General features: G+C 39.7%; 3 protein-coding genes across 4 annotated transcripts in view; 1 reads left to right on the top strand and 2 right to left on the bottom strand.

Moving 5' to 3' along the window:
- LOC141428604 (coiled-coil domain-containing protein 40-like) overlaps positions 1–9,072 on the top strand; it is a 9,808-nt gene extending 736 nt beyond the window's left edge. Inside the window, exons 2-15 of the mRNA XM_074088605.1 lie at positions 9–92; positions 444–574; positions 1,204–1,346; positions 1,724–1,824; positions 1,905–2,087; positions 2,493–2,738; positions 3,149–3,317; positions 4,139–4,347; positions 4,770–4,889; positions 5,106–5,201; positions 5,840–5,941; positions 6,693–6,794; positions 7,437–7,595; positions 8,317–9,072. Of these exons, the coding sequence (XP_073944706.1) occupies positions 9–92; positions 444–574; positions 1,204–1,346; positions 1,724–1,824; positions 1,905–2,087; positions 2,493–2,738; positions 3,149–3,317; positions 4,139–4,347; positions 4,770–4,889; positions 5,106–5,201; positions 5,840–5,941; positions 6,693–6,794; positions 7,437–7,595; positions 8,317–8,637 (2,166 nt within the window). The 3' untranslated portion in view covers positions 8,638–9,072. The remainder of the gene's footprint in view (positions 1–8; positions 93–443; positions 575–1,203; positions 1,347–1,723; positions 1,825–1,904; positions 2,088–2,492; positions 2,739–3,148; positions 3,318–4,138; positions 4,348–4,769; positions 4,890–5,105; positions 5,202–5,839; positions 5,942–6,692; positions 6,795–7,436; positions 7,596–8,316) is intronic.
- Positions 9,073–10,518: 1,446 nt separating this feature from the next.
- On the bottom strand, positions 10,519–16,810 carry LOC141428907 (uncharacterized). Of its 2 annotated transcripts, none has more exons than XM_074088962.1 (7): positions 16,561–16,810; positions 16,143–16,491; positions 14,189–14,455; positions 13,621–13,831; positions 13,134–13,223; positions 12,140–12,286; positions 10,519–11,469 (listed from the first exon to the last, which is right to left on the bottom strand). In XM_074088962.1, exons 1-7 carry the CDS (start codon positions 16,681–16,683, stop codon positions 11,325–11,327), a joined length of 1,332 nt encoding a protein of 443 aa, XP_073945063.1. In that variant the 5' UTR covers positions 16,684–16,810; the 3' UTR covers positions 10,519–11,324. The 2 variants fall into 2 exon arrangements, with proteins under 2 accessions (XP_073945063.1, XP_073945064.1); XM_074088963.1 differs by having other exon boundaries at positions 13,621–13,819.
- Positions 16,811–17,793: 983 nt separating this feature from the next.
- Positions 17,794–27,084, bottom strand: part of l(2)gl (LLGL domain-containing protein l(2)gl) — a 132,131-nt gene continuing 122,840 nt past the window's right edge. Inside the window, 12 exon segments of the mRNA XM_074088964.1 lie at positions 17,794–19,793; positions 20,598–20,641; positions 22,441–22,462; positions 22,464–22,577; positions 23,089–23,214; positions 23,659–23,754; positions 23,895–23,988; positions 24,786–24,934; positions 24,936–24,974; positions 25,860–26,000; positions 26,425–26,529; positions 26,799–26,899. Coding sequence (XP_073945065.1) covers positions 19,677–19,793; positions 20,598–20,641; positions 22,441–22,462; positions 22,464–22,577; positions 23,089–23,214; positions 23,659–23,754; positions 23,895–23,988; positions 24,786–24,934; positions 24,936–24,974; positions 25,860–26,000; positions 26,425–26,529; positions 26,799–26,899 — 1,148 coding nt within the window. The 3' untranslated portion in view covers positions 17,794–19,676.

Raw genomic sequence — 27,084 nt, 5'->3', positions numbered from 1 at the left:
GCAACGAGGTGTGGAAGCTCGAGTCTAAGCTGGAGATGTTTAAGAAGCAGTTCGAAATCAAGAACAACGAAATGGAGAAGATCAACGATAAGGTAGGTAGATAGCTATCCGTTCTTTTTTTATACGATCTAAAGAACACAATTTTAAACATTTCTTTATCCTGAAATGGTCCGTATCGCTTGCACATTTGTTATGCATAGCGAAAAAGTTGAAATTTTCGCTGTAAGCACAAGTCTCAAACTAAGTAAGTAAATTTATAAGACAAAGACAGCGGATGGATCGACCCTTTTCCAACTCTTTACTCTATGCATCTGTTCTATACTGCTCAACTCCGTACGCATCGTGCGTCCACATAATCTTAATATACGCAGCAGCTAGGTATATAATTTTTGAAACATCTTGTAGCAAGCCCTAGCTTGTATTCATGGCCATGGTTGTCCCAGGTGACGGCGTACAGCACAGAGCTGGAAGACCTGGAGCTGGACAAGCGCCGGCTCGTGAGCCTTTGGAACTCCGTTCTCGTCAACATCCAACAGCGCGATAAGGTGTTCGACTCCGTACGGGAAGACTACAAGTAAGTGGCTTACCATACAAATCCATCTTCTATGCTATGGACGTAGAACTTATTGGATTTTGGTTTTTAGGGTGCCGTACCCGAAACGTAAGGTGACAAATAGAACCCTATTACTGTCGCTTTGATGCTGTCTGTCTATCACAGGGCTGTATTCAAATATTATCAAGAATCGTAATACACAGACAGCTGAAAATTAACATAACGTGTATTAAATGCCGTTACGATAACAAATAATAAAAATAAAATTTAATAAAAAAATAAAGACCGTACCTATACAAGAAACCTATTATTATCATTCCTTCTATATCTATAGTTCTATAGGTACAGTCACCAGCACCAATATCTGACACAACAGGCGTGCATAAGTATCTGATACGACTCTATTTCAAGGTCCAGAAGGACGTGTCAGATATTTTGCACGCTCCGCTGTGGCAGATATTAATGCTGGTGACTGTACATAACGTTTAAAGGTAAAAGTCTCAAACTTAGAATGATAGAAAAAGTTTGGTTTCATGTACGTATGGGACTTTAGCGTGACCGAATTCAATTGAATTAGAAAAATAGGCACCTGATCAGCGATTAAAAATCATCGCGAATACTTAAATATTGCATTGATGAATGTTGGTCAGGACTTTGCAAGAGAGCTACCGTACGCTGATCAGCAACCTGGCGATCACGAAGAAAGTGGTCATGGAAGAAATGAACAGGAGCAAAGAAATCGCTATGAACAAGGACAAGATAATATACGACATCAACAGTGTCGCGAAGCTTTGTTAGTATCACAGCCAAAATTGATCTAAGTATTACCTACAATAACCTAATCTACTGACATTAAAATAAGAATATGTTTGTTAGCCGGCTGGACGGATTGAACGCAATTTAGTGTACAAATAGCTTATTCAGTAGGCTATTATAGTTTTTCAACTGCCGAATTCTAATGGTACTTACATGCGATCAAAGCTTGTAAGTATAAGTTACTCGTACTACCTAAGTACAAAATAAATGGGAATAATCGGCCTCTATCATACCGCCTACCGCATGAGCTGCAGTTTTTTGTTTATTTATTTCATGTAAAATTTTCTTTGGAAAATTAATTTGAGTTAATAACAAGGAAAAGCCAAATGACAGCTTTTACCATATTTTTTACAGTCGATGCTGAGGATGCGAAGAGAATAGCTATTGAGACGCAAATAGCTGAACTCACGGAATCTATTGAGATGACAGAACGAGATCAGAACTTGATAAAAATGGTAATTAGTACCATCTTAATATTTATTATTTATTGCTCAAGTAAGCTTTACCACAGTTAAACGTGTTCCATGTCTTTTAGGAAAACCAAACAATCATGAATCTACTGAGCAGCACGGAGAAGGATTTTGATCGCAAGACGGAACAGAGGTTGAAGCTAGAGAATGAAATTCTTCAAAATATACAGGAGTGCCTTTTGAACGACAAGGCTGTCGAGTCGATGGCCAACGGGATCAAGAAGATGAGAGAGATATCCAGAAAACAGGTATCTTAAAGTGTTCCAAAGACTTAACAGTAGGTATTTCGTTTGCTGCTGCTAAGTTGTGTTTCTATTCTAAGTAGTGACAAATGAGCGAGTAGTTACCTAAAGAAATATGTCGATTTAAGTTCCAAATCTCTGCAATTAGAGATAGCCCCTTACAGCACAAAGATATAAAAAACAAAAGGCGCCAAGATTTGGTAGATTGTACAAGATTCTTCATACCTAGTTCAGATTAAAAACAAAGTTCAAAGAGGCAATAATTTACATTATTTTGGTAAAGGATTCATAACATGAGATAGATTTCTTTGTTATCAAGATACCTATTTAACTATAAAACTAATCACATATCTAAGATAAATATAATCTTAATTAAATCAAAATGGAATGTCAACGATTATTTTCCTGCAGGAATTAGCTCTGGCGGCAATGGAGAACACGCACGCCCAGGTTATGCTCGATATAGAAGTGTATCGGAACCAGCAGGCGAAGAATAACATTTTGTTGGAGGCTAACCAAGCCAAGGTCCGCGCCCGCGAGAAGGAGATAGACGAGCTGCAAGAGAAGTACGACCAGAGAGTGCTAGAGTTGATGAGAAAACAGCGCGAGTTGGACATCGTCACAAAGAAGAATGTTGCGTTAAAGGAGATCTTTGATGTGAGTTATTAACCTATTCGAAATTTCCTCCTCTAACAATTTATGGTTAGAGACTTGCACGATTGATGGTGAATTTGATCCCAAAAGAAATCCTGGCGTCAAGGCTAGAATTTGGTGATCTCAGGTTTTATAATTAAGGTCTGCTTTAACTGGCATGGCCGGTCTACGAATCTGGAGAAAATGTAATGCCTCTTTCATATTAAAAATTATTATTTTATTAACCTAGTCTAAGTATAGACTATAAGGATATGAAAATTTACATATGAATTGAATAACGACTACCTCCTTTTATGCAAGATAAGGTTAACATGCAGCTTCTGATCCCCAGCTGGCATGTCATGACGTGCCTGTCAATGACTATTTCTTATTGTTTACTTAGACTGATCTGTTACATCTTACTCGTTTCACAGATGAAGTCCCCCCAAGAGCGGCGTATCGAAGAGCTGGAGATGCAGATAAAGGGTCTGCGCGAGCGCACGGAAAGCATGCAGCACGAGTGGCTGCGGCTGCAGGGACACGTGGTCAAGCTGACGGCGCAGCACCACCGCGTCGTCGCCGACATCAACCTCATTAACAAGCGTGAGTCAGATACGAGTAGCAGCTTCATGACCTACAAACTAGACAGACTCTGTTTAACTTTTCAATGTTACAAGAACATAAAAACCGGCCAAGTGCGAGTCGGACTCGCGCACCGAGGGTTCCGTATAAATATTTTTATTATATGATGTAACTAAAAATTTACGGTTTACGCAATTTTTACTTTATCTGTGCTATAAGACGTTGCTTCGTACCAAATTTCAAGATTCTCAGTTCACGGGAAGTACCCTGTAGGTTTTGATTCCCTTGCGAGTTTGGATCTTTTGATTGCGTTGGCTTAGATAGAAGTTTAATTTTTCACAGTTCCAAGGGACAGTAGACCTGAGTATTTGATATAAATTACAGCTTGATACCTCCGCGCGTTCCTGAGAAAAAGGGCCTTGACAGACGGACGGAGGGACAACAAAGTGATCCTATAAGGGTTCCGTTTTTTCCTTTCAAGGTACGGAATCCTAAAAAATGCTGAAAGAATCCGATAGGAGGGTAGAAGCACGCCTTTTCATAGCATTTCCAAGTGCAGCTTACCAACCCTCTCGCTCGCTCGGTATCTGTCGTCTCTCGACGGCTAGCAACTGAAAGAGCCACAAGCGCGCATCCGCGAATTTGGCTGGTTTATTGTGTACCAACTATTATTTAACTCTACCCGTATCCGTTCTTGGCTTCGAGAAGGTTAATTTTATCCAACTATCACCACCACCGTGGTGAAGCGTTTCCAACTCAATCATAATTCATTCTCAGAGCAACACAACCGTTCACCATGCTACCAGACGTTAAACTGTAGATTAATTCTATCCGTCATCCAGAAATCCAAATCTGCGAGCAGAAGACGATGCGCATCCAGGCAGACATCGAGAGCGTGACGGCGGAGCGCGCCGGCGTGGAGCGCGTGCTGCGCGAGCTGCGCGGGCGCCTCGAGGTCATGGAGCGCGCGCGCCGCGACGCCGGCGAGCGCGGGGAGGCGCTGCGCCGCGACCACCAGGCGCTCACGCATGACTACGCCGCCAAGCTGAAGGTAACCTACCAATGACTAAGCTTTCTTATCACCAATGGACGGATGACGGATGCATCAAAATCATGTCGAACGATATACGTAACATGGATATGAATACAATTGATTAAAAAAAAGAGAACATAATTGAAAAATAGTTTATTGCTGTAGTAAATAATCGTATTTTTTCTTTATTACATATTTTCAGTGCATTCTTTTTATAGTTCACTATTCACTTATGCAGGGAAAATGACCTCTTTACATCTACAGATGTAAGAGGTACGTATTTGTAAAGTCACAATTATTAGGAACATATCACCATCACTCAAATTTCTAAACATTTTTATACAAAAATATTAATCGAAGTAATAAAAGTCTTATCCATCTTATGCTTTCGCGTTTGTTTGTTTGTCTTTACAAGCGCCCTTGTGTTTTCGTTGTTACAGGACGCAGATGCAGAAGTCTTTGAATTGGAGGAATCCATAGAAACCATGGACAAGGAGAAAATTAATCTGACCCAGGATCTGGATCGCATGCAGAGGGAGGCTCTCATCTGGCAAAGAAAGGTGACGATATAGTGCGTAAGGCTATAAGTTCAGATGAACACGCGGTGACGCGCGGTTGGCTCGGCGCGCGGTTTAAGATTGTAACAAATTAATGTCAAGGTTTGATTTTGTTGACATATTGATTTTAGATACGAGATTTTTTCAAAGTAGTAACGATATGCAATGTATGTTTCAAGAAATTCTAAGCTCTGTTTCATGGTAAATGTTGGCCATCAGGGAATCTTGGCGGTTGAGCTGCGTAAGAACATGCAGGCCGCCAAGTCTGCAGTTGGCGAAATTGGACAGATGAAGACGGAAATTCATAGGATGGAAGTAAGCTGTGATTGTTTATTCGATGAATCTAGAAAACGGCTAGCAATGTAGATCGAATTTTAATTGTGACTAAATAAATGCAAAAAAGCGTGGTAATTTAAATTCGCACGAATTTTCGAACCAATAGAATACGAGGAAGGACGATATTAAGTAAAAGATTTGTGCTTTTTATGATAAAATGTTACCTAAAACTCGTTGAGTTTATCCCACTATCCTACTAATATTATAAAGATGCGAAAGTTTGTACGTCTCTTTGTTTGTTTGTTACCTTATCACGTTTAAACCGCTGAATTGATTTAGATGAAATTCGGTACATAGATAGTTGGAGTCCCGGGAAAGGACGTCGGGTAGTTTTTATCCCGGAAAATTGCATTTCCCGCGGGATGGAGATAAACGAATTCTATGCGGACGGAGTCGCGGGCAACAGCTAGTTTACTATAATTAGCAAATACGAGTAAGAACAGAGAAAAAAAAACATGGCCACAATTCGCTCGCCAGACTCTACTACAATACAATAGGCTGCTTTTTATTCCGATTTTCCCACGAGATCCATGTAAAAATTAAAATAAATCTAGAGACCAGATCTAATGGGTTACGCGAGCGAAGCCTCGGGTAAAGGCTAGTGTATGATAATACAGGTTCGGCGCGAGCAGCTGCGGCGCACGGGCGAGAAGCTGTCTGAAGATCTGGCGCTGCTGGTGACGCGCCGAGAGACCGCCATGGACAAGAGCCGCGCTCAGGTATCTACCTGCCCTATCAGGTATCTATGTAATGTACTTGCCCTATTAGGCATCTATGTACCTCGTTATTACTATATTGAGGTGGATATATGTAGGTATGGTGAAATGCATGAGCACCGACAGTTTCAGTTTTTGAATACGCCATCGGCATATAATCAATCGAAAATAAATATCTTTATTCTGTCGGCCGCCTGTATTTAATTTACGCAATCAATTTTCGCTTCTGTTAATCGTAAACCAACGTCCGATGAACGACTTTTTGGGACTGGGGCAGAAACTTGATAAGTATCTCTTTATTCTCCAACGGTTGACTTTATGTCAAAATTACACTATTGTGTTTTAGTAGCTACTTGGGTGGGTGGGACAGGCACCTCAGTTTGCCCCCGCTTCTTTGGCAACATACAAACCTGAATGATTGATTTAGGCATGATTAACAAAATAATCAAAGTTAGGCCGTGTTTATAGCACCATGGGCGCTGGAATGGCGTAAAAAAATATATAGAACAAGACTACAGAATGAAACAGTAAGATATAGAATGAAACCTGTAAATGCACCTACCTTTATGCAGATGCACCCTCCTGATAATAATCCTTCTGGCGTAAATAACACGATACGCAGGATCGGTCGACTGTCGTCGTCCCCTTAAGTCTTAGATCAATCAAGTCACGGCAAGAGTTTCATCAGAGCCAATACTCCATTCAACCGATTTCCGGGGTTATTTTTTACATTGTATCATTCTGTATGGTGCAGGCGGCGGTGGAGAAGGCGCACGGCGGCGCGGGCCACACCTCGCAGTCGCAGTACCACCACAAGCTAAGGCTGGCGCGAGCTGATGTGCAACGCGTCACCAGGGTTAGCATTAGCAGTCAGACTAGGGCAGCTCTTTCCAGCGTTTTGCAATGGCGGCATTCCTTAGTACCAAGTTGCTCTGCCTACATCAATGTGTTAACTTAATTTTTTCTTCGCGTACCTACTGGGATAGGTCGACGGATTTCTAGGGATCCGAATACCCTAGGTTGGGAAGAGTTTCTCGACAAAGTCGAACCATTAGATTTATAACTACATATCACCAGTAACAAGACGTACCTATCCAAAATCCCTATCCGTTTCAACCGTTATCATCAGTCCTGTCGCATATATTGAAGAAATGAGAGACTGCAAGTAAGAAATTTTAATGAATTGTAATTGTACCGCATGCACGCCATATCGTTTTATAAAATCCTTTCAAACCAGGTGGATGAGTCAGGTGACTCATTTATAATTTTCTTCAGTATAAGAGACAAGAAACTAATAGCGGTTGAAACGCCCGTAGGTATAGCACTCAGGTACGTTTAAAGCGAGGCCAATGATCCCGAGACTACGTGACATAAAATATCATGCTTTGCCGGATGTGTTGATTTGCTGAGCTTTCTGTTTTTAGGGCAGCCAGCAGCAGCCTGCGCGGGGCCTTAGGCCAGCTACCAATGATACCTATTGTTTTTTTAATTACTTTAGGATCTAAGCGACGCAAAGCTACAAATGGAGCGACTGCAACGCGAACATACGCGGCTGACGCAAGAGACGGCGCAGACGGAAGTGCTCAACGCGCGTCTTGAGGAGCGCATCGCGACGCTGCTGCGGGAGTGCCGCGCCGCCGAGCGGCAAAAGCACTGGGTCAGTGACATCTCAAGTCGCGTTAGGGTCTACCCACATCTATATGGACGCCAAATCGGCTTAAGCCGATCGCAAAAAAGCTTAGTCTACTAGGCCTGGCCTTAGCCACCCAGGCATCTACAAGCGACAAAATGACAGGTTGGCTTTGTTCTAAAACTTGCTTACATAGAATACTTACTCGTATACTCATTCCTACGAGATAAGCCTATAAAAGTTAATACGATAAGTAAGTCTACTTTTCCTTTAGATCGTTAAAAATAGGTACCTATTCATGGTGTACGCGGCGCCCCGGACAACCGCCTCGTTATAAAATGCTTAAAAAGATATTAAATATATTGACCCGGATAACTCACGTCTTAAATCGAGTTTAGCCCGACTGTTTCGAGCTAATCCGTAGCCCTTCCACTTAGGAGCAACGCGAATCTGCGGCTGCTGCAACACGCGCACTGTAAAAGCGGGTAGTTGTGCGCCGGTGTCAGTTTCGTCGGTCGCGCGAGCAGAGCGGCAGCGCGCAGTGCGCGTGTTGCAGCAGCCGCCGAGTCGCGTTGCTCCTAAGAGGAAGGGCTACGGATTAGCCCGAAACATGTCGAGCTGAACTCGGTTTGAGACGTGAGTTATCCGGGTCAATATATTTAATATGAGTGAGTCCTCACGGTAGTTTCGTGCTCAAAAAGATGGTCTCAATTCCAACTGCTTGCTATAAATTAGTTTGTCTCCGCAGCTCCTCGAGCGCGTGGTCCGCAGCCAGCGCCTGGGCAACGAGCTGGCCACGGCCGTCAAGCGGCAGTCTGTGCGCGTGCGCAAACCCAAAGCCACCATACTGGACGAGTACAACCAGGCGCTCGCGCTTAACGATCGCCTCAAATACATAGCGGAAGCCCTCAATAGAGACTTTCCGCATATGGAAGAAAAGTTTGAGCAGATCAGGAACACGCTGAATATCTTCGAGCCGGGAGACACGCCCGAGCTCACCGCGGCGGGCGTGTGTGACGATAGGGAAGAGGGGTCAGAGAATGTTGCTGAGAAGCCACTGTCTCCCTAAGTATTGCATTTCATCTGGTAAAGACTGACAACTGCCTTCGTAATATTTTATAGGTATGATTAGATTTGTGTTAGTTCGAGGTTCATTTGAAAGAACTAAAACAAAAACTATATTTGACAACTCCTGAATTTGTCATATTCTATGTACTTAAATTAGATTTTCAGTGATTTTGAACAAATCAGACCACTCATCTGTGGGCTACTACGAAATTCGAAAATCGAAGTTCGTATTGTACAGTCTCGCTGACGCTAATATTATTTCATACGAGAGTGAAAGGGACGGTGCGATACGAACTTCGATTTTCGTAGTAGCCCTACTACTGGTTATCAGATGGGTGAAGGTCGATCTCCATCGGCTCTTAGACCATATGCCATAGCCTTTATGGTAATGTGTGTGAACTGTGTTTTTGACGATTTTGAGTAATAAAATGATTGACTTTCGAACTGAAACTTTTTTAGTTTATGCGATATGTGAAGTTAATAAATAGTTATTATCATAAAGAGCAGAAATCTGTTGGGAAGGACGATTTTTTTGAAAGATTTTCTTCCATAATATTTTTTTAACCCTTTGAACAAAATTTTCGCTTGAATATTTTGCAAACAAATCACTGAATCGAAAAATCGTTTTAGCAAACCCCTAATGGTTTTAAAAGACCTATCCAACGATCTCCCACATTACAAGGTTGGATGAGAAAAAAAAATCACCCCCACTTTAGGTACGTCTAGATGGGAGGTACTCTAAAAAAAGTTTATTGAATTTTTTATTGTACCATTTTGTCTGCATAGTTTACATAATAAATTCGTGCAAAATTACAGCTTCCTAGCATTGATAGTCCCTGAGCAAAGCCGCGGACGGACAGATAGACATGGCGAAACTATAAGGGTTCCGTTTTTGCCATTTTCGCTACGGAACCCTAAAAACGATTCGAAATTGATTTTATTCATGATCGAAGTCTACTTACACCTGACCCCTGACACACCCCGCATGCGTGGTAGGCACAACCGCACACGACACCTTTGGAAGTTCTTGACGTTTATGGAAAGCAGCGGAATCTCGTGGATGCAATAAAATAAGCAAAAAACGTCAAGTAAAATTGTCTCTAAAATCAATAGGGGTCAATCACGGTCAGTTTTATATAAAAAAAATTGCAGAGAAATCGTTGTTCTAACTTCAACTTTTTCAAAGAACTTTTTGTATAGAGCAAGACTTGACGGAAAAATCGATGAGTTTATTTTTTACATAGGTTGGGTTAGTTGTGTTAAGATCCAGGGCTACGTAGTTAATTTAGGTAAAAAAAATGTTGTATGAGGGCTTTGAATTGAAACGATTTTCTAACAAATGTATATAGATAATTTATTTTGAACTGTATTTTCGTTAACACACCCATATTCTTAACCATAATAATTTAGAACTCTTAACAAAAATACAAACTCCAAGCTACAAACATGATATTATGACGTATTTAACTTACATCATAAAAAGAAGTTATATTTATAAGTAGTAAAAAACGTTAATGACATAAAAGTGCAGAAATTAAATGAGTTCACCACTTTTTCATCACAGTTGTGGCAGCTTTTTGACATAAAAATGGTTGTACCTACTTGGCAACAATGCATGCACATTTTTATTTCTTTTTCATCCTCGTTCTGCTATTTTAAGTCGTGCTTTGTGTAATTATCACAACTTTGTAAGCAGTTAACTTTGCACTTTCGCTATACTTTATATTCTAAAGTACGGCGAAAGTGCAAAGTTGACTGCTATTACAGCAGGGATGACTTTTCACTGCCGTTCTCAAAGACTTCAATTCAAAGAACACATTCAGTGCCAACAACACATACATAATAATATAAGCGTTTTATGACCTATTTTTATTTAGCAGCCAGTTTAACGCATTATGTGCTTTGCAGCACCTCAAAAAGCTTCTACTGTCATTAACGATTTTTAAAATAAGATTGTTTAATTTTAGTATATACAGTATCAAATCAACATTTTTATTGACATATCTGAGAACGACGATAAAATTTAAAGTACACAATAATAAATGAACCCGCAGAAGATAATCCAAGTGCGAGTCGGACTCGTAATGACGGGTTTCGTACCATCGTAGAGTACCCAATTGACAGCATCAAATAATTCTAACTTTCATAAAAACTGGCCAAGTGCATAGACGATAAAAACACGTTATTTTAGCTCTGAAAACCAGAAGAAAACTCGGGAAAACCCGTTTTCACAGCGCATCTCGATTGATGCTGTCAACAACACGTCAGTATCACTTCGTCTAAAAAGCAGCTGATCTAAGCAGCAAGTGGTTGAAGAATTGGTCTAAGTAGTAAGTGGTCTAAAAAGCAAGTGATTCTAATCTGTTTGTGTCGGAAACTGGAATAAACATAGGTTAAGAGTAGTGTCAAGCCGCGCACCTCACCCACGCGGAATAGGAGCTCCGCTAAAATTAAAATATACAAACCAGGGAATGGATGAACTGAGACCGAGTAGACATTCGGGGAACTTTTTAGACTACATGCTACTTAGACCAGTTGCTTCTTAGACCAGTTACTTCTTAGACCAGTTGCTTCTTAGACTACTTGCTACTTAGATTAGCTGCTTTTTAGACAAAGTGATACTAACCCCTGTAAATTGTCCAATCGCTATTGCCACTACATATGGCGAATAGTGTTCGGTGAGGTGGCCTAAGTGGCGCTGGCGACGTAATGTTTCTGGTGCGCGGTCCACTCGTGCCGCTTGCGGTGATCGGAGCGGCCGAAGCGCAGGCCGCAGTACTGGCACGGGTGCCGCCGCTCCCGAGTGTGGCTGATCATGTGGTTCTTCAGATAGCTGTTGTTTAAAACAATACGGTATAAGACAACTCTTTAATTTGCCAATATACAGTAATCAAAATTGCCTAGGGATATTTTTTTTATCCCTAGACAGTTTTCTATTGGTTTTGAACATTTCAATATAGGCAAAATATTAAATTTGTTTCGGGATAATGAGTATATATAACAAAGATTAAATAATTCGGTTAAAACTTTAATTTAGTGATCTTGTGATTTGTTAGAAAAAAAGTTCTAAGAAGTGAATTTTCACATCGCGGTTTTTCACGTTCGCAAATTTATTTACTCGTCTTTTTTCACGTACTTGTTTTTGTTTGTATGTGAAAGTTGGAAAACCCCACCACTGTCATTTCAAATTTCAATGTTTACCCTTTCAGCCCAACAGACGAGTTAACTAGTTTTTGCGATAAGCTCTCAGTATCCGGTAGCCGAGTATACTTGTTTAATTTTTTTTTGTCACTGTCTAATTAGAAAATATATTAGATATGGATTTGCTAAAAAGATCCTGGACAGGTACATACTTTTGTCAAGCAAATTATCGTGAAATTGTTTCTTAAAAGGTTCCACCCTGGGTCATGATTCAATTTGTTCGACTGTACCTACTCCAAAAATGTGACTACGTCAACCTTGTGCGTCAAACTTATATTTAACACTATTTTATGAGGACTGACTTGGAGCGGGCGAAGGCCATGTCGCAGAGCTGGCAGCTGAACTGCTTGACGTCGCTGTGGATGGTGCGGTGGTTGCGCAGAGTGCTGCTGGACGAGAAACACTTGCCGCAGCGCTGGCAAGAGTAAGGTTTCTCCTTTGTGTGGCTTCTGCGGAACACAGATTGTCTTCTACATATCTTAGGTACATTACAACATCTTACATAATATCTTTAAATTACATTGCTTAACCCTTTCAACGCCAAAGACACCTAAAGGTGTCATCTGCGGTCGTGCCTAATACGACAGCGACACCTAAAGATGTCGCTAGGTGTACTTCGATCCTGAATAAAATTTACTTTGAACCTTTTTTTTATATTTTGCACAATACTGCGCGATTCTTTCAAATCTTACCGACTCCGAGGAGTTACCATACCAGCATAGCTAGCTATCATTCTGAGCTTTGGGGCTTAAAACCACGTTTCCAACCTCTCAATCGCGAGCGAGAGGTTTGGAACACGGTTTTATGACCCCAGAGCTGAGTTGATGCGACGCTAGTATTTTCGACGCTTTAGACGCTTTCGTTCAATCACATCGGATCGGATATGTCCGGCCGGGTGCCGAGCCGGTACGCCAGGAAATTCGAAGTGATTCACAGATTAAAAAGAGTCGCTCTGACTAATCGGCACTTCAATAGGTACCTCGGTACCGAACCGATTCAGAGTGAGACGGATCGGACGGAGCGGAATCGAAACAGATAAAATTAATGATCGCTCGAAAGCATTCAATAAAGGTGTCGGAGTCGATAAGATGACTCGGTTCCGGTATTGTATCTGGATTCAGTGAATCAGTAGGGCTACTGCGAAATTCGAAAATCGAAGTTCGTATCGTTTCGTCCTGCTGACGGGAATATTATTTCATAGGAGAGTGAGAGGGACAGTACGATACGTACTTCGATTTTCATAGTAGCATACAGATCACTTCTCGGAGTCGAAATTACCCATGTCTTAAGTCTTACCTTAAGTGCACTTGTAAATGGTACTTCTTGAAGAAAGTCTTTGAGCAAAATTGACACATATGACTCTTTTCTTTTTCATGCACTTGTCGTCTGAAATAAAAAAAAATGGTCTTTAAATTCGTTCGATCGTTTGATTGCTCGCTATGCTATCGCACCTCACTCGTAAATAAGTCGCTAAACATTGATATTGAAAATCTTTATTTAACAAAGTGGCAAAATTATGTTTGGCAATTATCAAGAAAATTATGTACATTGATAGTTATTTGGGATATTATTTGGGTTAATAATTATTATTATAATATTATTACACATGCATGCATTATTATTGCAGTATTCGGAACTCGCCACTTGCATCCACCGGTTGCCAAATAGCGCGATGTCATCAGTCCACCTAGTGGGAGGCCTGCCAACGCCTCGTCTTTCGGTTCGTGGTCTCCAGTCGAGGACCTTCCGTCCCTTAATATTATTACAAAGGTTTCACACTCACTTATGCAACAAAAGATGCATTCTCGCTCTGAACTTTTTTTGGCACACATCGCACTCATGCGCGCGGTCCTTTGTGTGCGTGGTCATATGCAGTTCCAACGCCGACTGCGAGATAAAGCGGCGGCCACACGGGACGCAGCCGTACGGCAGCTGCGCCGCCTCGTGCACCACTAGCTTGTGCTGTCTGAGGCTCACTACCTCTGTAAACAGAGCTTTATGTTAAGGTAAGATCAGACAGTTCACTCAAACGAACTAAATATATAAATGTGGTGGCCTAGTGGTTTCACCTTTAGACTATCAAGCAAAGGATCATGGGTTCAAACCCGGGCTCGCATTTCTCAGTTTTCGAACTTCATGTGTGAACATTCGAAATTTACCATGAGCTTTATGGTGAAGGAAAACTATTCAATGGTGTGTGTGAAGCTTTGTGAGAACTGTTCCCAGCAGGTTGACGTATTATAGGGCTGGGACGATTAAACCAAATGTTAAAGTAGCAGTAGTAGTAGTAGTAGTAGGTAGTGTAGTAGTAGCTTAACAAGTATATTAAATGAGTAAAGTAATTGACTTACCCTTATCACATATATCACATTTTTTCTTAAGGCCTAAATGCTTAATCTTATAGTGCCTGCTGCGAGCGCTGTAGTTAGTGAACACCTTGGGGCACACTTTGCAGGGAAGTTTCCTTCGTTCTGACTTGGGCTGATGCTGCACTGCGTGATCCTTCAGGTTGCGAACTGACTTCCCACACTCCTCGCAGACTTGACGTCCGTTATTCTTATCATTTTCATATTTTAGTTTTTTTTTCTTTGAACGGGCATATATTTTGGGGATTGGTACTAAAAGAAATCTTTACATTAAAAAGTTTTAGATTGCAACCCAGTGCTTGACTAACAACATTTTCGACTAATTTTGGATAAGTATCTTAAACGCCATTTCAATAGAATCTGACAATCCTGTAGACACTTCCAGCCAACGAATATGAACACCGGGTTGCCTAGATCTTGGTGATGTGACTATTATTATTTGTTGATTCCTTTTACATTATTATCACATCAACAGGGACATACATAATTAAGTGTGCCTATATTAGGGTGTCTTAAAATATCTACAAAATAGTCAGATTCTATTGAAATTAAGTTAATGTTAAAAGGTGATTGAAGCTAGCAACAAAAATCGACAAATCGCGAGTAGTTATGCGCCGCAGTAGCGTGCTGAGTGATCGACTAGTTATTATTATTATTATTTTCATTATCAGGCAGCTGTTCCTTGGTCAAGTATTCTTTGTACTGTTAATGTGTTGGTCTAGCTTGTTCTTAAATTGATTCACATGCAGTGCTGAGACTACATGTTCTGGTAATGAGGGCTATCGTTTTTTGTCTCACTAGATGGCGCACTGTTGCGTGACGTTTATAAGTATGGCTTTCAAAGTCTGTTATTACGGGCGTGAAAACAAAGTTTACATTAAAATCATATTTAATACACCTTAAAGCCGTACCATAAAAATATCGAACATGCCACAGTGTTGCATAGTCCCCGTTTTGTTCAGAAAAAAGGGAGGACAAAGGTTTCCGAAAGACAAAACTGTCTCAAAACACAGACATTCATTGCCCCGGAACGCATATTTGCCATAATTAATTCCAGATATTGCAAATTATTCTAATTATAAATAAACCCGCGAAGCTCACCCAAAAACTATGAGATTTGACATTTCGGAGACCTCACGCTACACTGGCGCCTCTAGTGGCGAATTCATACGCGATAGCCCCCATTGAGTAAAATAATAAATCACACATCTAGATTGAAAAGGCGTTTATCAAAATATTGTATTGTATTGTAACTCTTTATTGTACATTAAACATATGAACATAATACAGCATTCTAATTTAGGCCTTTCAGAAATTAAATATAGCTTCAAATTAAAATGGTGTAATATTTTGAGTTGATACTGCTGTCAATCTAAGTGTGTGAAATAATAAAAATTAGGGTTGGATATGCAGGCAGCTTATAACTTGATGCCAGTATCAAATGTAAAGAGTAGAGATGCAACGGATATCTGGCCAGTATCCGGTATCCAGCCTTCCATATTATTATTTATTTAGTTTTTAAGGCAGTTGGGTTTATTGACTTTTAAATTTAATGTTTTTTATTTTATACTTTTTTATATTTCTGTGAAAATAGTGGATTAAAAGTATTATAACCCATATATATTTAGAATGGGCTAAATATTAGCTTTCATTTGAATCCCATATTGTTACTATACAAAATATATTCTTTATTCCTTTGCCATATTTTTTTTTTGCAGACACCATATTGAAATATTATATACCCTATGTCACTCCGACAGCTATGACAAATCCAATGATACCTCATATGTTACAATCCGTCCAGCTGTTTAGGCTGCAGCGAGGACAAAGAAATGGACATACATACATACACTCGAAAAACATAATCCTTCTTCGGGCTGTCGGGTAAAAAATAAGGCCCTGCTAGGCATTATTGGAAATTGAGTATGATTTTTCTTACCATTTTCTTTGGTCTCATTGGTAATACTGCCATACTTAGCTTTTTTAATAACACTCAAAAGCTCATCATCTGACTGGAGTTCTGCTAATGCATCTTCATCTTTAACTTCTATTTCCTTCTTCACTTCTATTGCAAAATTTTCTATATTGTCTGCATCGGAAACAGAGCAGTTCTCATTTTTGATCTCAGTGTCATCTAAAAGTATGTCTTCTTTGTCTTCTTTTATTGGGTTAATCGATTTCAAATAGGCATCGTTTTTCAGAGAAAGTTCTTTGAACTTATAAAAAGAAATAATTTTTTTGTAGCAGCTGAGGCACAGATTCGTTGTAACATTTGAATTGTGATTAACCTAGAATGAACGTAAATAATAATAAAATTGTAAGACAATTTAAAATCCTGCAGTTTTCGTGATATTTACCTTAATATCTAAGCAAAACAACATGATATCGAGGTAGTTCTTGTTATCCTCATTTATGTCATTTTCCAGGCCTGATATGTCTTTATTAGCTGGTGTCTTGAGACAGGTTCTACAAATACTCATTTTGAAGATATTATTTTTGTTTGATATGTGGATAGAACGGAATAATTAGCTAAAAACAGGTTTACGTGTTCCGTCTTTCTGTGTACGGAAATGTCAACGTCAGTCAGCGTCACACTGTTTTGACAGCTCTGAGGCATATTTAGATTAGACCGCGGCCACATGAAATTGTTCAACGCTCGTTTCCAGTGTCAAATCTGGTGACGTGATATATAGCGATAAAGCTGAAAATGTTGAACTTTATCGCTGGAAAAAAACCTCTTCAATTTCGGTAAAAACACTTCTTTTTTTTCATTCACTCCATTTTCTTTTATTTGTACCACTGCCACGACTGGTACTAAATTAGAAAGAAATCAGCTTCCAAGGTCATGATCAATCCTGCAAGAAGCCAAAGCCATCGAAGAAGTGTTATGTTTTTCGATCGTTTGTATATTATGTATGTATGTGTATATGTATATTTTTATTTAGCACCCTCTAGCCTCTGTAGTCTAAACGGCTGGACAATTTCAACATAATGAGGTCAGCGATCTCTAAAAAAACTAGTTGGACGTTCCTGACTTATAAATCTTATAATCGTGGATCGATCTTTAAAATTTAGTAATTTTATCAGTACCTTTATATTCGCTATAACCAAGGTGGAAGACAACAATGTGGAAGATTTGAAACATTCACAATAAATAGGCAAGTCTGAAACTATATATATAACACATACACATGTATAAAAGGAACCATAATCAACGACTTTAGCGAAAAGAAAAATTGATAACATAAAAAAAAGTACTCGGTCCGGGAATCGAACCCGGTTGGTTGTATTGAAAAATAAATGTATCATCACTATCTGATATAAGTACTTTACGTTACAGAAATCTGTGATGCTGCCTCGGTAGATTTAAAATAAATACACTTAGGTACACGGCATCACGTCACATGAAATATCAGAAGCGTTTCAGAAAAGGCCTGACTCGTTCGTTAATCATTTCAAAGGAATATTTCAATACATCTCTCAAAAATAAAACAAGCAAATTTTAATAGTGCTAGATTTACTAATATGTGTAGTGCAATGATATGTCAATCTTATTCGAATATTTCAGGTTTCAGAAGAAAACAGCGAAATGTTATCTTAGCATTTATTTTGCGTAAGAACATTGGATACAAATTGTCGTATCAAATATTTAAAAATGCCATACTAGGTAGAGAAGATTGTACAGTTATAATTATAAAAAAAAGCGATCTGGACATCGGTCGAGGACGCTCGACAGTTACAGTATACCAATACTAAGTAGTTCAAGACCGAATAAGTTGTTTAATAAGCCCTTAAAATGAAACAGGCACATTCAACTTACTCTAATAAAATACAAGTTTAGAACAAAGCTCATTCCTTATTATCACAAAGTTGTGATGTTGTCGTCCCGCTCGCTCCGACAGCTGCCTCCTTCCCCCCGCCGCGACGCCGAACAGTCAAATAAGGTACATAGTGTTAAAATCGCAAAACAGTAAATATAAAATTAAAAAATCTCTACAAAAAAAGTTAAAAAAATATTGCATAAAACTTTCCATTCATTATAATTTAATAAAATTATTATTTACTGAATATACAATTTAATCCAAATGAAACGTTTGTAATGTTTAAAATCTAACGTTAAAACAATCGACAATAAAACGTGGTTTTGCTCTGATTTGACCTGCAACTTAACGCTAACTATAATAAAATACTCTAGTCATTAACTACTTGTCAAAACGTTTTATTACTATTTACCTAAATACAATTCTCATCATTATAAAAAAAGAAATAAATAGGCACATCACATTCACTTGAATGTCTGAAAGTTTAACTTAATTAAGCTAGGTTGGTACATCAATTCACATTGTTCACTTAACTATAAATATTAAAACAATCCACAATCATATTGCAGCATTGCTGTACAACTATCGTTGCTATGGCGCTCGGGTTTGTACTCAAATAACGTGCAAGGGATGCAAATCATGAATTTATCACGATACAACAGCTTTATTGAAGTTCCGAACAATCGTTAAGTACATACGAGTCGTCGGAGCGGTTTTTGCATTATTAAATTAATGTATAAATAAATGCCATCCTACTTCCAACAGAAAATTACATCCAAAGTATAGTTACGAAATAAAGTACACACGCATGCTAACGTAATTGACAGGCAATAAAGTTAAAACTATTCATTGCGTAATAAGTATCAAACTCTTAATGCTACCGATGGAAATAAAAATCTAACAAATGGAAATATACAAAGATAATAATTTACAAGTACATAGTTGAAATTTAAACTTTCCAAAAAAACATTATTGTTAAAAATGTGGAATAATTTTTCTTATCGAATATAATTTATAATAATAAGGTCCTAAATAAACGTTTTATCGGTAGGAATCTCCATTGTAAAAGAAGGCAGTAAGAGTAGCTATAGTTAAATACAGGTTAAATATAACAAGAAAAGTTTTTTGACGTATTAGAAATGAAATAAGACGAGTCTCCGGACACGCCTCAAACAAATTAATCGATAAATAAAAAAATACAATAAATTGGAACAAAAATAAAACTTATAAACATTCCCCGCTGTCTGCGTACTTTAGCGTAAATAACGCGAAAAAAAAACCTTTGAAACGAGGGACATGAGGACTGTCACGCGTACAGATATTCAAAACTTACTGATGCACAAAACTTAACTACCAATCCACGCACTAACTGGATTACACCTTAGACTTTTTTTAAATGAACGGCCAAACGTTTCGAAAAGAGCGCTCGTCAGTCCTCTTGTCCCCTTTCTCTAAGCTTTACTAATAACCAAAAACGCCTTAAAATAAACTCACAATACAAAGATATGCGTAAAATCGCGGTACTTTCAGCGCCGTCCAACCAAATGTCTATCCAATCCTGATTGTACGATACGGAAAATCAGCGCACCGCAAGTGTCGTTGCATTATGAATGTAGTTTTGTAAATAAGGTCCGTTGTTCGGGGCGTAAGGTCTAGTTGGTCTCGGCGCCGGCGGGCGCGACGGGCACGGCCAGCGGCGAGCGCTGGCGGTCGAACATCTCCAGGATGAGTTTGGGGTCAGTCCCGGCGGGGACCGTCACGGTGCCCGTCTGTGTGCAACGCGCCTTATGAGTACCACCGCACGTTCTTCTCGACTACGCGTGGCGGCCGCGAACTGCCCGGCTCTGAACGATTTTTAAACTTGAAAGTTACACTTTGTATGGAGATAACGGACGGCACGGGCGTCGTTTTCTCGCTCAGTATCTGTCTCTTTTGTACTATATTAGAAAGAGACGCAATGTGCGATAAAACGAGTCGCCATCGTGCTAACCGTGTAGATGAGAGTGGTGTACTATAATCTTCATACAAACAAATGTGTCTCAATTTAACAGTCTTAAACGTTATAATTAACTAAATTGGTAACAGAATTTCACATAATAATTAAGAAGTAATTAATACAACTCAATAGTTATATTCTAAATATACCTATCGAAATAAAATGAAATCTTCAAAAAGCTATGGACTACATATTTTTTGTTTTGTTGCACTCACTAAACGGACAAAAATAACGATCAAGAACGATTAAATTTATTGAGCGATTATTGTCTGTATGAAAACTCACACGACTCTTCTCACTTTGGTTTGATGATGTTTTGATATAGGTAATGAAATCGTTGATCAGAACGGACAATTGCGGACGCCACAACATTGCGATATTTTTGTTAGTAGACAACAGCGAGATTGTTAGCAACAAGTTAATTATATTTTCCTGGACAAAAGACGCTTGTTGAAGCTTCATAAAATTGGATTGGAAAAGCTAAATAATTACGTAAAATAGTTTAAGATCATGCAAGGTAATTGAATTTTGATTAGGTTTAAGAATAATATAAATATTAAAGCAAAGTGTGGGATACCTCAATGCGGGTGATGACTCCTTCCTCGCGACTGTGTTCTAGGACTACAAACAAAAACACAAAGCGCCCGTCAAACATAGAAACAAACATTAAACATAAATATAAATATGGTTGGTGTACGAAGCAAGTAATGCTGGCCACACTATAAAACTTGGAAATCCGAGGGAGAGGCCTTTGCCCAGTAGTGGGACATAGAAAATGGCTAATAAAAAAAATGGTAATAAAACGCACCAATCATAACAAAACTGTGTGGCCAATATTACTTAAGAGGGTTGTGAAATAATGGCGAATACTAGCAATTTCATAGACACGGTGATGATGATTATCGAATTCATAAACGTTAAACGATTTTGGCCAATTTTTGAAAACAAATTCTAGGTTTATACGGTCTATTTCCTAAAAAAAAGTATTAGTTACAAATAGATAGAGAAAAATATACTTAAAAAACGACACGTACGAACCTAGCTTTGTGTTGACTAACAAGATATCAAAAATTGGCCAAAATCGGATAACGTTATCTCCGTCTGTATGGTAAGCCGTCACAACACAATCCTCTTAAACATAAAATTAATGCAGTTTTAACAAAGTTCTTATAAAAAATAATAATTTGTAAATATAATGTATTGCTAGCACTTCACTTCGTCGTATTCGACAGTTCGTTCGGTTTAGAGTAAAAAAAAAATTTAACTTAGGTCAGAAATTCACAGTTGCATGCATTTGACACTACTTAACACAGGAATAAACAAAATGAAAATTTTGAAACACGAAGTGCAGTGCTACCAAATGATAAATATTTGGCGTGGGTTTCTGCTAAAGTTAAAAATATTTTAATACGAAGCCATTTCAAGGCAATATCGCTCTCATGCAATTTCAATTCAGTCTAAAAATGTAGTTATTGGATGTTGTTCACAAGCTATAGCACATAGTTTTGTGCGTACATAATATACGCACGCTAAAAAAATATTTAGCCACGGATGTGTTTCATGTTGAAAACAGTATTGCTATTTTTGGCGTACAAAGTAACAGGTTGCTAATTATTGCGGATTCATAAGATTAGCACGAGCTTTCCTATGAAGTAAAGCTTCTTAAAAACGTTACGCACATCTGTGTACGTGATATGGCTCTAATAACCACTGCGCTACATCAAGACCGGTCAAAAGGATAGCGTAAAAATACCCAGTAACAGAGGGATATACGTAAGGACGGTATTATCTAAGGGTTTCTTTGGCAAATAGCAATTGAAAGATTCAAGTGGGTTACACTGATCAAGTCTGATAGAGCATTCCGAAAGGCAATAGTGACGGAGGCGGTTGTATTGTGTACCCACTCACTACTAAGCGCTTGTCGCTCATTTTGGCGAGAGCGTTTAGGAAAATCAAGGCCATTAAAATAGCTCCTATAGACTCACGGCGAGAAGTCTTGGCAAGCTCAGTCGTTGCTCGCACGTGGAATCCTTTTGAAGAGGGTTAAAAACCGGCACAGATCAGGCAACACCAAGAGAGCAAGAAGAAGTGTTGCCAACTTAGCGTCATTCTTGTTAAATGTAGCGTCTTTAAAACGTCTGGTTTACCAAAAAAACTAGTGACTTTATCAAGGGTGTTTTAAAATTCATTCAAAACGTGTCACCGCTTTTTAAAAAGAAATGAATTGGCACCACTGGCAAGAACGATGAGACAAGAAACTCATCACCTCACTCAGGGGTTCTGGGGTGATCTCGCCGTGAGTGTAGGAGCTATTCGCCTGTGTACGACCCTCGTAGCAGTCGCATGAGGAGGCCTGCGACCTGCGTCCTGCGACCATGTAGCCTCAGGACGGTTTGGTGCGGGGCGGGGTGCGGACTCACTGTTTTCGGTGGCGGTGGTGGTGGTGGGTGGTCGTGGTGGTGGTGGCGGTGGTGGCGTCGCCGTCGGCGCTGCTGTCGTTGACGGCCGTCCGCGTCGTCGTCTTGACCACCATCGAGCTTGTGTTCACTTGCGAGTTCTGTTGACGTGGGTAAGAATTTGATAAAAAGCCGCGAGATTTGGCTTTCCATTTGATGACCATGGTGATATTACTACAGCTGCAGCTCTATTATAAGACCAGAGAGTGTTTATACAGACTGTAACATTTACGTCGGTCACTATGGGAAAATCTGAAACTATAAGGCATACGAAGATCTGTTCTTAGGAATCATGTCATAGATTTTAGTAACAAGAAAAACTGCATTCATACATTTAAAAAAATTGCTTAGCATAGGGTATATTTTTTTCTGTTGGATCAATTATTTGACCCTTTTTGGTAAAGGACCTCCAAAAGATCCCTTATTCCAACTTGTTTCGCTCAGACGATATCGAGACTAATTTGTGTAGGGCTTGTTTAAATTACATATCATTAGAAAACTGTTCGATTGAGCGCATATTTTGATTTCAATCGATAATCGATAAGGCGAGCTGCACTTTTGTCGCAAGTGATTTCCGATGTTACTGAGGGTAGTTAATGCGAGGCCTGTTACCTGCAGGTTAATGTTGAGGTCGTTGCCCTGTTCCGGCGGCGGCGCGGTGTGGTCCCGCACGGAGTCCACGGTGATGTCCGCCGAAGCGGCCGTCACGTCGTGCGCCGCCTCTGCGCTCTCCTCCGGCTAACAAATACAGTCACATTTAAGGCCTGTGGTGTGAACCACTCTCTGTCACGTCACACGCAAGTAGTAGTTGACTTGCTGCGTAGAAAAAAGCGTTTTAAAAAGAGACAGACGTATATTTTTGAATATAAATATACATATATTAAAAACAAATATATTTAACTTTGAACTGAATTATTTCTTATTTCGCTAAACATTGGTTGCAACTCTTTTTTTTCCTAATAATATACAGGTAATGGTAAATCCGTAATTTGCAAACTACGGCTAGACAAAAAGTTTATAAATATACTGATTAGCAAAAAACGTGCCCCACAAATGTATGCTTATACTTTGTGCACTGAGTATACAATAAGAAAAAATACTGTTACATCTATGTAACATTGCAACCAATTAGACTCGTTATCTTGTGTTTATTCCCGTCGATTGTATTGTATATTGTCGTACCCTATGTTCTCCATTGGTGAGCGGCGCGTCTTCGGGCGCGCCGCGAAGTTCCGCCGCCCACGGCGCCAGCAGGACGTGGCACTGTGCCACTGTCACCTGCGTGATATCATATCATCATTATCAATAGAGAAAATACTCCGTCAAAAAGGGTTACAGACTGGTCCAAACACTGGGACAAAACTCTTTTTTATCTTTTTAATTTCGTTTCGTTTTAAACTCTAAACTACCAGTTATACCTTAGTGGCGGATAGTGTGATCCGTTGCAGCTCCGACGACGAGTGCAGATAGAGAGCTTCGCCACGCTTCGAGAAGCACAGGCTTGATATACCGCTGCAACAACACGTTACGTTTACTTATTTGATAACATTAAGGGGCTGTTTCACCATCCATTGATTAGCGTTAACCGACGGTTAAATGTGATGCCGTATCCGTCTATTCGAACAAAACAAATAGCGACGGCATCACACCTAACCGCCAGTTAACACTAATCAATGGATGGTGAAACAGCCCCTTAGGAAATTACAGAAGATATCGAAGATGACGAAAACGTGATCAACTGATCAACGGTTTCCTTAATTTTTGCTCGTCGTTTTTCAAGCTTCTCATTGGAAGAAGTCCATAAACCCCGTCATTAACGAAGAATAAAATCAATATTTCTGGAACGACGAAGTAAGTAGCTACATCAAGAATAATACGGTACAACACATCTTCAAATTCTTCCATAATATTTTCGCAGGTTGTAGCCTAAACAGAAATGATTAAATGATTTTCAAAACTTTTTAAATTTATTAACAAATGTCATACATTGATCGATGTATACCAAAACCGTGACTACATTTTAGAGCCGCAGTCGTCAGATTTTTATGATCAAAGGCCACATTAGACAAAGTGAGGGCTTACTGTGGCCCGCACCCTATGAATTGGCTATTGCCAAAATTTTTGGGGCAAACCCTAGTGTTCAGTCAAACTAACTGTAATCGTCTGCTCTATTCAAATACAAATTCCAAATTCAAATCGTTTAAGTATTCTGTATATAGGCCACAATGGGCTCTTTAACGCGTATTTTTAACTACCATAAATGTCAAGACACCTCATTAAACTCGCTTAGCCTCAGCAGGATCACATACTTGATATCCTCCTTCCGTACGGCGGCGGCGTTGAGTTGCCGCCGCAGCTCGGGGCTCAGCACGAGGCAGTCCCCGAGGTTGGTGAGACACAGCAGGCACCACTCGCGGTGCGGCGCGCCTCCCGCCGCCCCCGCACCCGCCCCGCCCCGCCCCGCCGCACTCGAACCACGCGAACGCCGTCCGTCGGACCTACGTAACAAAACATTATGATTTTTTTTTTATGAAATAGGGGGAAAACGAGCAAACGGATCGCCTGATGGTAAGCGATTACCGTCACTTAGGGACACCTGCAACCCCAGAAGAGTCACAAGTGCGTTGCCGGCCTTTTACCTGTACGCTCTTTTTTTGAAGGCTTGATGTGTTGGTGTTCAATAATAGTAGATCACTCATACGAAGCAAGTAATTGCTATTCCAGCCGAGACTACTATAAAGATTTTCTCAAAAATAGTATAGAATTCTAAATTAGAATATAAACTTTTTTTCAAAATATATTATGACATTTTAGCATTCCCGCCTTTAAAAAAAAACTGCAGGCGTATTTTCCATCGAAAACACCACAAGCTGTTTTAGACCCAATAAAAAAAGACCGGAGCTCCAACAAAATAACTGATACCGGTCATTTGAGTCGGCTGTATAGTATACGACTTCTGCCAACATTTCCATGGTAGCTTTAACTTTTAAAAAAATTTGAGACTCGACAATAATAGAATTTGTTTGCGACATTATTGTCGAGCTAGCGAGCCAGCAATCTATTTGAACTTTTTAATTTTTCGCTGACCATAAACTATGATAGATAGATAGATAAAAAACTTTATTAACAAACATGCGACAATTGTACGAAAACCAACAACATATAAATTAAGTTGACACGGCACGGCCGCGAAAGGCGCCGACTCAGCATATGGTGTTGACGCACTCAGTCACATATGTTTTTACTCTAAGTACATAATGCAAAAACAAAAACAAAGATTTTCGTAGCCTGGTTGTCAAATAGAACCGAAATATGCACTTCGCCTTCTGATATGTAAAGAATAATGTCAAGTTTTACGGGAGAGAAGTGTTAAGGTAGCTTACCCTGGCGCCTTCGTGCGCGGTTAGCTTGTACTTGTTGTGTGGCTTGAGCGAGGGCAGCGTGAACACCTTGAACTGCTCCTCGGAGGTGATGACGACGCGGTGCGTGCCCGGCTCCGGCAGCGCCGCCACGCCGCGCTCCACCTGGGACCACACCACATTAATGCCTATTCCACTATTTTTAAAACTCCTACGCTTTAAATAAAAAAAAAATTGGATAAATGTCAACGAATTTTTTTTCTTGTTTAGCATCTCAACCTATACTTATAACTTTCGCAGTTAAAATATTAGTAAAATGATTACTGTTATTGTCGTTTAATATAGGTACAGTAGAATCCGGTTATAACGACGGCCAAGGGACCGGTGATATTACGCCGTACTAACCGGACCGTAATAAACGAACGGATGTACTTTCATGGTGGCTCATATTAAAACCAAACATATGACTATACTTACGTCGCTAAAAACGGTTGGTTGTTAAATGCGAAGTCGTACTAAACGGACTACACTGTACTTCATTCTTGACTTAGGGCGACATACGAGTAAATAAGTTCAAAAAGTGACTTACCTCCAGAGGATCGGGCAGCGGTACCGCGGCGCCGTCCAACACCGTTATGCCTATAACGGGCGCGCGGTGTTTCAACTGAATCTCTTTCGCTAGCGTGCACGTCACCTGACGAAACAAATAATAAATTAGAGTAGTATCACACATTATAATAAAGTTCAGTTCACACTGGGACCGGACAGATTTCACTGAGAGAATACATCGTAATGTGAATAAAACCATCAAAAGCGGTGCAAAGGTACACTATATCAAGCGGTGGAGGCAATAGCAAGAAAGGAAACACGTCGTGCAGAGTTATGTTTGATTCGTGGGCCGTAGTTTGGAAACTCTGGGATGCAACTAAAAATATAAAGTTGTAAATAGAGTGTGTTACTCACGGGCTCATCTTTCCTCTTATTGGTGTTGGGCACGGTGAGCGTGAAAGCAAACACGGTGCCGTTGTTGGTGCCCGCCCAGAGCGTCGGCGTCGAGCTTTGTGCTGCGAAATAAATTACTATTACTACCACAATAATATACCACAAGATTATTTAAAGAGGATTGACTGTACGCGTCAATTCAAGATTTGAAATGTTTCTATGCATTTTATGTTTCGAACACTGCATGTTTACTTAAAGAATTTCAATGTTTTTAAAGGAGAAGATTCTGGGATACGCTCGGAGCCAA

The sequence above is a fragment of the Choristoneura fumiferana genome, chromosome 6, assembly GCF_025370935.1.
Source record: "Choristoneura fumiferana chromosome 6, NRCan_CFum_1, whole genome shotgun sequence".
NCBI classification, from domain to species: Eukaryota; Metazoa; Arthropoda; class Insecta; order Lepidoptera; family Tortricidae; genus Choristoneura; species Choristoneura fumiferana.
The sequence above is the reverse complement of the archived record's forward strand: the minus strand, read 5'-3'. Positions and strand labels throughout refer to the sequence as shown.

Bases quoted from the DNA above. Each gene is read 5' to 3' on its own strand.
- LOC141428907 (XM_074088962.1), bottom strand. From the start codon at position 16,683: ATGAGTATTTGTAGAACCTGTCTCAAGACACCAGCTAATAAAGACATA. The intron at 13,832-14,188 runs GTAAGTCAATTA...CTTAACATAAAG, and splicing joins ATGTGATATATGTGATAAGG to CTCTGTTTACAGAGGTAGTG. The intron at 12,287-13,133 runs GTAAGACTTAAG...TGTGTTCCGCAG, and splicing joins CATTTACAAGTGCACTTAAG to AAGCCACACAAAGGAGAAAC.